This window comes from Marmota marmota, unplaced genomic scaffold, assembly GCF_001458135.2.
Source record: "Marmota marmota marmota unplaced genomic scaffold, marMar, whole genome shotgun sequence".
Taxonomy (NCBI): domain Eukaryota; kingdom Metazoa; phylum Chordata; class Mammalia; order Rodentia; family Sciuridae; genus Marmota; species Marmota marmota.
Genome location: NW_026000082.1, coordinates 31316156 through 31325451, shown reverse-complemented (window position 1 = coordinate 31325451; position 9296 = coordinate 31316156). Strand labels below are relative to the sequence as shown.

Below are 9296 nucleotides of genomic sequence, written 5' to 3'. Positions count from 1 at the left end.
CATCATTTTTCTACATAAAATGGAAAACCTACAATCTTCTGGCAAGGTTGCTGTGAGCAGCTAGCGTCAGAGCCAGCCAGGCCTGCCCAGCCAGGGCTGACCTGCACCCACCATACCATCTGCCAAGACCAAGTGAGGCGGACCAAGGAGATGGAAGAACAAAGTGGGGGCCAGGGCTGGGCCTTCACCGGGGGTGGGGATGGGGGACAGCAAACAGCTTAGCAGACAAGTCCACAGATTGAAGTTTATTCTCAACAAAGTTCCCCTCCCCCCTCCCCAGCCCGGGACAGGGACAGACAGGCCGGGGGCGAAGATGGGGCTCTGGTGGCTGAGGGGCCTCTGAGAAACAAGGAGGGGCCCTGGCCCCCAGGCTGCGCCATATCTGGCTCCCCCAGCCCAGCTGAGTCCTCTGCGCCTCCTGCCCAGCCCTCGGGAGGGGGAGGGGGCGCTGGCTCCTGGGTAGTTCCAAAGCGGAGTGTGAAAATAGAGAGATATATATTTCTGTGCAGTGGGCAGTCCGGAGTGGCACTCACACCTCTGTCTGGAAGTCACCATCCGGAGGTTCCGTGGGCTCCCAGGCTGCTGCCCGGTGCAGGGCCAGCCGTTCTCGGGGCTTGGGAGGCAGCGAGCCCAGGGTCATAGATTTGAAGGTGCTCCAGCTCTGATGCCGCCGATGTTGGGACAGGCTGGGACGCTCCCCGGGGCTGGGCTTTTCCTGTGGAGGGAGCAGAAGAGCCAGGGCAATGGGCCAGGGCCTTCTCACCCCGTGCCCAGCATAAACTGAGGCGGCCCAGAGACAGCCAGTACTGCCCAAAGTGACAGAGTGATCAGGTGTCAAAGAGAGTTCAAATGTAGATTTGCCCGATTCCAGAGCTGGGGCTCCTGACCCCTGTGCTCAGGCCGCCCTAAAAGCATGTCCTTGATCTGCTTCGTGTCCCTCTTGATCCTGGTGGACCCCGTCAATGGTCACTGTCCACGGTGCCTTCCCACCCCTTGTATAGCTCCAGGACTTTTGCTCATGCCATGGGCAGGTCATCAGGGCAGCCAGCTGAGGTTGCCAGGCAGCGAAGGAGGGCAGGAGGGCAGGAGTCCCTCAGCTGGCCTTACCCCACCCCTAGCCCAGGGGGACTTATGCTGCCTATGTTCCTTCGGGCTACCCTGCCAGAGGACACACCTATTGGATCTCCTTCTGCCACTGGGCCCCTGGGATCTGAGCCCTGGGCCACGGCACCAGGTCAGGTCCTGCGCTTGAGTCAGGTGCCGGCCCCAAGGAGCCCTCACCTTGGCGGAGGACTGGCTGCGGTAGCGGTCGAAAGTGTGGAACTTCTGGTTGAGCTCGTGGTAGAGTTCCGAGTGCCGTTTCCGGGTGTGCATCACCTTCTAGGAGCCGTTGGGTGTCAGGGGAATGCTCCCCTGGGGCAGCCCTGGGACCCACCTTGGTCCCCCCTGCCCAGACCACTCAGTACTCTGGGCCCCTCTGTGACAAGGCTGGCTCTCCATTACCTCAGAGCTCTGCTGGGGCAGGAGAGGATAGTGGGAAGATCCCACAGAAACCACAGGCTTGACATCCTCGGGTGGGGGGGGGCAGTCAGGCTTTTCAAAGGAGCTTGGCCACTTTAAGAGTGGACCCTTTAGGGACAGATGACCCACCTGCCAACACACACACAGCACTTACCTCAAAGTCCAGGTCTGAATACCGCAACTTCTTTCGCTGGTGGGGAGCAACAGGGAGACAATGAAGGAAAGCAGACCTCTTTACCGCAGGCAGGACTTTAGGGACAGGAAACCTGGTCCATGGGGTCTGGCTGCAGTACCCTCCCCAACCCAGGCCCAGAAGATGGAATCTTTATGGGGCAGCCCATGGGGTTGTGGGAACAGGAGCTGAGGCCTGCCATGCACACACAGGCTAGGACACGTGGATAGACGCTCCCAGGGAGCACACTGAGGCAAGCACACAGGTAAACATGCAGCAGATTTCCAATGCCACAGGGATGATGACTCCCACAGAGCCGACACTGGTCCTCTGTGCCCCAGGCCCCACCCCTCCTGCCCCATCTTGCCCCTTTCCCTCTGTAAGGCATAGGCTCCCCTCTCTCTGGAACCCTGTATTCATCCTGCAAACAGGGATTCAGGCTTTCAAAAACCTGCCTCTGATCTGGGCTTGCTTCTTCCTGCCCAAACAGGCCCTGCCTCCCTGACTCCTCATGCCCAAGACCTCCTCAAGGTCCTGACAAGCTATACAACGTTCAATGCCAGTCAGGAGGACACCTGAGTGTCTTAGAACATTGGCACGGGGAGGACTCATGAGACCAAGGCCAACTTTCTCAGGTTCAACAGGGAAATTGAGGCCCAGGGAGGGAAAGAGACTTGCCACTTGCCTTAAGACCCTCCCAGGAAGGCTTAAACCACGATCTAGCTCTCCCAAGTCCTGATCTGTGACACACCACCACTGGCTCATGACATCACTCAATCTTCATTCTTCACTGCCTGCTCTGCCTCCACGCCCAACCCTAGTTTCTCTGCCATTAGGCCTGCCCTCTGCCCTGGACCTTCTACTGCCCTTTACTGTGCACAGGTGTGTCCTCCCTTCCTGGCCACAGCTCCTTCTGGAGACATCAGGATACCTCTCCTTGACCCCTGATGCCTCAGAGGCATTGCACACACAGCTGCGACCAGTGGAATACGCTTGGAATTCTCTGCCCTGCCCCACAACGCCACCTCCACTGCCGCCCACTGCAGTAGTTGCCCACACAATTCTGTACGTCATCGCTGACCCCTCCAACTGCTACCACATTTATTCCTACCTCCCACAGTGGCCCAACCATGGGCAGGTGTCCACAGAGCAAACCTGCCACAATGCTAAGTGCAACCCTCTCTAACGTCACTGTCACATTTTCTTAGTTAGGCTTTCCCTTTTTCCTTTTTTTTTTTTTTCCATCTGTGGCAGGAGCAGGCACCAAATGTTCAAGAAACATTTTAGGAAAAAGCTAAACTTGAAGCCCCCTCTAGTCACTAACTTAATTCCCTTTGTGCAGAGCACTGGGAGCGATTTCTGAGGCCAAACGTGAGCAGTCAATCACGTCTGTGCTGTGACTCTAGGCCCTTTCCTTATCTACATCCTCTCATTCTCCCAACAAGTTCTAGAATATTCTAGAGTTCTAGCAATTGCTTGTCCCAGAAACTCTGCAGGAAAGGAGGACCATCAAACGGAAATATCTGGCTGGATTACCGAGGGGAACAGAGGGTCCCTTGTCATAGGCCATGGGCAGTGCCTGGGGCTGATTTCAGAGATAACAGCATTTTCTGACACTTTCTACTGCTCCACACAGAAATAAATGCCTTACATCACTCAATCCACCAAACTATTCTACCAAGAGACGCAAATGTTACCCCCACTTCACACACAGAAAACAGAGGCACGGGGAGATTAAGCCATGTGCTCAGTCTCTCATTGCTGATCAGCAGACCGCGAACTGGAACTCGAATCCACGTGACGTGGAGGCCCAGGCTCAGCCCTACTATGCAGCTTCCCTAACAACACAGCCCCTGGCCCTAGCCAGTCTCCTTGAAGGAGGACTCATCCTAACCAGTAGGTACTAGAGCAAAAGTGAGTGACTCCGGATGTGTGCCCTTAGTGCACGAAGTCCACTGCCATCGGAAGAATTCAGACACCAGGATTTCCCTGGAGCTGCCTGAGGCCAGATGGAGGAAGAAATGCACAAAGACCAGCTGTAGGTACTGCTCTGGGGAGGGGAATGCCCCTTCCTGACTGCAGCCTGTGACTTAGGCCTGGCCTCAGGCACACAGTGGGCAGACCCCTCTCCCCCTTCCCTACAGCTCCTCACCTCCAGGGAACCCAGCTTCATGGTGGAGCCGGGCACTGTGCGGGGCATGGTCCGGCTGCGCTCCCCTGGCTCGGGCACTTGTCGGGCGCTGGGTGTTGGAGGTGGTGGTTGGAAGGTCATCCCATAGGGGTTCTGTAGAGACCCGTAGGCAGGGCCCAGCCCCAGGCCCGAGTGGTTCACAGGCAGAAAGCTGGGGTAGCCTTCAGTGTGGGCCAGTGCCTTGGCAGCCCGCCGGGGGGTCCCCTCAGGCCGGGCCCTAGGGGCATCCTCACCCCCTCCGCCCCCACCACCAGGCTGCAGGCTCAAAGTCCGCCGGGGCAGCACCATGTAGTCCCCCTCGGAGCCTGGCTCTGCCGGCCGCAGCCACGTAAGGTCCAGCTGCCGCAGACCGCCCTCCCCACACATGTACACAGGGTTCGCCTCCTGTGGGGGCGGCGGCTCCCCCAGCCCTGGTGAGGCTGCCATGGGCACCAGGATGTTCCCAGGCAGTGGTGAGAAGCTGAGGCCGCCCTCAGGACCCACGAGGCAGGACTTGGGCTCCTCGTCCTCATCCAGGGACAGGCGGGATAGTGTGCCCGTGATGGTAGATGGGTTGCAAGTGTTGACCTCCTTGAACAGAACTGGGAGCAGGAGTGGGAGGAAGGGGTGAGTCCTGAGAAGGAGGAGCCCCAGAGGCTCTTGCCCCAGCTGGGCAGGTACCAAGCCCCTAAGCTTGGACAGGGAAGGAAGCTGTCCCCAGAGGGGATGAGAAGACAACTGGCTCAGAGGCCTACAGGGAGGCAGGGCAAGAAACAAAGCCAAGGTCCAGCCCCTTTGGTGCTCTGCACATGTCCTGACCTCTACCCCACAGCCCCAGGTCTGTCACAGAGCCTTGCTTTTCCCTGTGTCCTGGGCAGCATCTCCCCAGGAACCAGGAATAAAAAAAGTTCCGGTAAGAATCATGGAAGTGATATAATAAAGTAACAGCCAGTATGTGCCCAGGCTCCTGCTGGCACACATGTCCCCTGAGCCACCAGGCCCCAAGTCCTGGGGCTTCCCTGGGAGGCAGCATTGTCTCCTGTGCAGAGATGCCAGGGGAGGCCCAGAGAGGGAAGATGTTGACCCAAAGGCATACAATACATGGCAATCACAAACTTGAATCCAACTTAGAGCTGTCTGATGCCTAACTTGGACTCTAGCAGCCAGGCCCCCATCAGGGCCTCCCAGACAGGAAGTGGGGTCCCCCTTTATGCCCATCCCTGGGGCCGTCCTCAGCCCTAGCCCAGCAGACTCACCTGTTTGACAAGCCAGATCCACGTCCTTTTCAAAGTCTGACTATAGGCCAAGAGGGAAAGAGCCGGTGGGCAGAGAGAGGATAGGTGCATCAGGTGGGAGGGGACCCAGGCCCCTCCCTGCCCAGCTCTGCTTCTGTGTGCCAGAGGCACTGCCCCGCCCCCTCTGTACTGCCCAACAGAGCCCCACGGGACTGGTGGGAAACCAAAAGGAGGAAGAACTCGTCCAATGCCACCCCACTATCAGGGGCTGAGCCTGACTTAAACCCAGCCTCTGCCCACTCCTTGTCGTGGACAGGGAAACCAAGTAGTTCAGGGCAGGAGGACGAGGAGGGAGAACGCTCAGGCCTCCTCACTCACCAGGATCTGCAGCTGCCCATTCTTACACGAGTCAGGGGAGTCTTCACTCTCATCGGCCCGACACACGCCCATCTGGCACTTCACCACATCCTGAACCTGCGGGCAGAGGGCACCTGCTGGGCCTGCCACAGGGCCCTGACAACCACTGGCTGTGCCTCCCGCCCCAGGCACCTGGGCAGGCGTGAAAGGGAAGGTGAGGACACCTCGCCTGGGCCAGAGGGGAGAAGTGGGCCAGGAGGCTTGAAGACAGGGATGCCCAGGCTAACAGCATCCACACCAAGAGCTACCCCCAAGGGGCTGTCCCCGATTCCCCTGGCCTGCACAGCAGGGAGAAGCCAGAGCCCGGCATGGCGGTCGGACAGGGTGGGAGGTTCACCCACCTCTCGGCGCAGGAAGCAGTGCACAGCAGTGATGACGAAGCCCTGCGCGGAGTTGAAGACGGCGAAGAGCGCCTGAAAGAGGACCGAGCGGCGGTCTGTCATGGCCAGGACAGCAGACATCCAGGTGAGTGCCAGGAGGGGCAGCACCACGCAAGAGCTCCAGAGCGAGGCCCTGAGGGGACAGTGGCAGACAGTCTGTCAGAGTGACACTCCAGGGGACAGGTGGTAGAAGCCTAGGCCTCCACTGGGCTCAGGGACCCACAGGGTCTCAAACTCTAGGACCTCAATAGTTTGCCCGAGAAGAGAGGGGCTGAGGAGCTGGAGCCAGAGAGACAGAACAGAGAACTGCAGGCCAGAGCGGGAACGGGAGAGGGGGGAGGGACAGACACAGTGGGACTGAGCCAGAGGCAATGTCAGGGGACAGAGACTGAGGAAGGGAAAGGGGACAGGGGAGAGAGGCTGAGGCAGACAGAAGCAGGCACAGGGAAATTCAGAACCAACGCACAGAAGCAACTGGAGTTTTAAAATACACAGGGCCCGGCCACATCCCCAGAGTCCAGCTGGGTAGGCTGAGGAGAGGAGGAGAGGAAGAAAGACCAGGAGAGACAGCCACAGTGAGAGAGCACGAGACAGACAGACACACCAGACAGAAAGATTAAACAGGCAGAGCATGGGGGGACGCCAGAGCACAAATCCTTGGGGAGGAGATGGGGCCAGAACTGTGAGGCAGAGGCTCTCCCCCAGCTCCCCACAGAGGAGCTGCCAGGCTCCCAGTGGCTGCTCAGAGTCCTAGGATCCTAGCTGGTGCTGGGGGTGAAAGCTGGGGTCGGGGCCAAATCTCCATCTCCCCAGCCTCATTGCCTGGGGAAGGCAGAGAAAAAAGGCAGGTGGGCCCTGGACTTCAGGTCTGCCCTCCACACCTGCTACAGCCCACTACGGAGAGAAGGGCGGCCTTGCCCTACTGGGTGGGCCACCACACTCAGCCCACGGCGACCCACAATACCCCCCACGGAGAGTCAGGCACAGCTCCAGACAGGGCAGAGTATGGCACCATTCTGCAGAGACAGCCAGAGAGGCCAAGGCAGAGATATGGGCAGGGGGCCAAGACCTGTCCTAGAAAGAGTGGTTCAGGGCTATTCAGCCCAGCAGGGGGTGGGCACTGTGGTCTCTGTCACCCCCGGAGGCGAAGCCAAGATCAAGAGTGTCTAATCACGGTAATAAGAGCTACCATTGATTAACCATCAATTCTCTGCCAGGCCCTGCACTGAACACTTTACATACATTATTTCAAATTGTGATCAAAACAACTCCAATAAACAAAACTGGGGGCTAGTATCCCAATTCACAGATGAGGAGACTGGAGTGCACCCAGCTGGGCAGAGAGGAGAGCTGGGACACAAATCCAGCTTGGCCGACTCTGAAGGCCAAGCTTCTAACTGCTGGCTCAGCAGACTTGGGCAGAGGCAGACGGCATCCCAAGGAAGAGGGAGCTCTCTGATCCTCAGAGCTTCACAATGATGGCACTAGCCACCTCCAGGGGCGTCTGGGGGTGTGCGAGATAAAGCTGGACCTCACAGGTCAGGGAGGCTCAGCTGGATTTCCAGCCCCAGGTGGGAGGCTGACCCTGAGGTTCTAGCAGATTCACTCCTATGGAGCCAGGATTTTAGGATTCTCAGCTGCTTGGGGCGGGGGGCCGGGGGGCGGGGTGTCCTGGGTGAAATAATTGTCCACCTCCATGATTCTGTCTCTGATTGTGAGATTTCAATGCCTCTGGAATTCTAAGTCTCAGATTCTATGACAGATGATAAGACTATGATTCACTCATTCTAATTCTTAGCTTCTGATTGTCTTATTCTAAGATTCTATCATTCTAATTCCAAGGTTCTATAGCTCAAAAATTTTAAGGGCCCAAGACTCTCTGAGCTTTTGGAGGTTGGCGGTGTGAGGAGAAGGAGTCTATGGCTGGGCCTAGAGAGAACTGGGGGAGGGGTGAGAGGGAAGGGTGGGCGAATGAACCCAGCACCTTGGGGGAGGACAGTCACTCCCCATCATCCTCTGCCACCTATCCCAAGCCCTAGAGACTGAGTGGCGGCTGGCGGGCAGGGCAAGCTCTCCAGGGCACTGGGCTGACAGTCCCTCCTCCCCCCGACCATGGGCACTGCCCCCCCATTCCTTTGCCCCAACCCACCCCAACCGCCCCCCAGGGGGCACGACTAACATGGCGTTCCTGGCCGAGGCTGAGCTGAGCAGGGGGCTGGGGACCGCTCCACACGCTGAGCAGGGGAGGAGCAGGCTGGCCCAGGGGCACCGCTCCGACCTCGGGGGCGGCACAGACATGGGAGAAGGGGGAAACACACGGGAAGCCGGGAGATAGGGGCAAAATGAGCCCCGAGAGGGGTGGGGAGGGAGGGCAGACGAGAGAGAGAGAGCTGGGTTAGGGTGGGCGAGGGGCTGCAGCTGAGCACTCCGGGGCCCACCTTGCCTGCACCCTTGATGCACCAAGGTTGGGGAGTCCCAGTTGGCACCCTGAAGCCCTGAACCTCCAAGAGTGCCCTCAGCCCTCCCTCCCTGCACATTTCCCAGGAAGGCCAAGTCGCAGAGACCCTCCCCTTACCCGGCCCTCTGCTTCTTGGATTTGTCCGAGATGCCATCACGGGCCATGAGCTTGTTGAAGACGATGATCCCGATGAGCATGTTCACCTGGGGCCCAGTCGAGTGGGCAGGGAAGACAGGGTCACCAGCTGCCCTCTGGGCAGGGAAGCACCCTGGTGGGAGCCGGTGGGCAGGGAGGTGGCACAGGTGACAAGATGACCCTCTGGGGCCACATCCCTCCCAGGACAACGAAAGGGACACATACCAGGACAATGACAGCTGCTGGACCAACAAAGGCGTATAGCAGGCCACCCTCCAGGGAGAGCCAGCAGCTGGGACGGGGAAGAACAGGGCATCAGACACTCGCAGCTCCCTCGCCACCCTCACTATCCCTAGTACCCCCAACCCCCCTGGCTGCTATGCCCACATCACCAGTGGAGACTGAGCCCTAGACAGCGGGAGATGGGCCACTTCCCTTCCAACAAAGGTCAAGGACATTAGGCCTAGCCCCTGGGGCTACCATAGGAATGAACAAAGGCTGACCCCTGAGCTCAAGAGTTCTGAGAGACTGTCCAAGCCCAGCAAGTCCTGTTATAGTCGGGGGCACTGAAGTTCAGAGATAGGAAAGAATTCGCCCAAAGACCCACAACAGGTACGAGCCACAGTCTCAGCCTGAGAAGGCCTAATGCCCAGGGCTGTTCCCCAAAAGACCCACCGACACCCCAAGCTGCCATGGGAGGCCCACGTACTAGCTGGATGTACCGTATCCCTTGGTGCGGGTGAAGCCCACAGACACGGCCACCACCAGGGCAGGCAGACCTGGGGGAGCGAAGGACAGCAGTGAGATG

At 58.7% G+C, this 9296-nt stretch overlaps 1 protein-coding gene across 11 annotated transcripts in view; it reads right to left on the bottom strand.

Moving 5' to 3' along the window:
- Positions 1–230: 230 nt before the first annotated feature.
- Adgrb2 (adhesion G protein-coupled receptor B2) overlaps positions 231–9296 on the bottom strand; it is a 35285-nt gene continuing 26219 nt past the window's right edge. For 5 of the 11 annotated variants that reach the window (XM_015485349.2, XM_048815876.1, XM_048815885.1 and 2 more), the window contains 11 exons: positions 9198–9267; positions 8714–8780; positions 8471–8556; positions 8075–8173; positions 5857–6028; positions 5477–5572; positions 5120–5159; positions 3846–4465; positions 1676–1711; positions 1282–1380; positions 231–715 (listed from right to left, as the gene is read on the bottom strand). In XM_015485349.2, coding sequence (XP_015340835.1) covers positions 530–715; positions 1282–1380; positions 1676–1711; positions 3846–4465; positions 5120–5159; positions 5477–5572; positions 5857–6028; positions 8075–8173; positions 8471–8556; positions 8714–8780; positions 9198–9267 — 1571 coding nt within the window. In that variant the 3' untranslated portion in view covers positions 231–529. The remainder of the gene's footprint in view (positions 716–1281; positions 1381–1675; positions 1712–3845; positions 4466–5119; positions 5160–5476; positions 5573–5856; positions 6029–8074; positions 8174–8470; positions 8557–8713; positions 8781–9197; positions 9268–9296) is intronic. The other 6 variants (XM_048815875.1, XM_048815879.1, XM_048815878.1 and 3 more) reach the window with 3 other exon arrangements.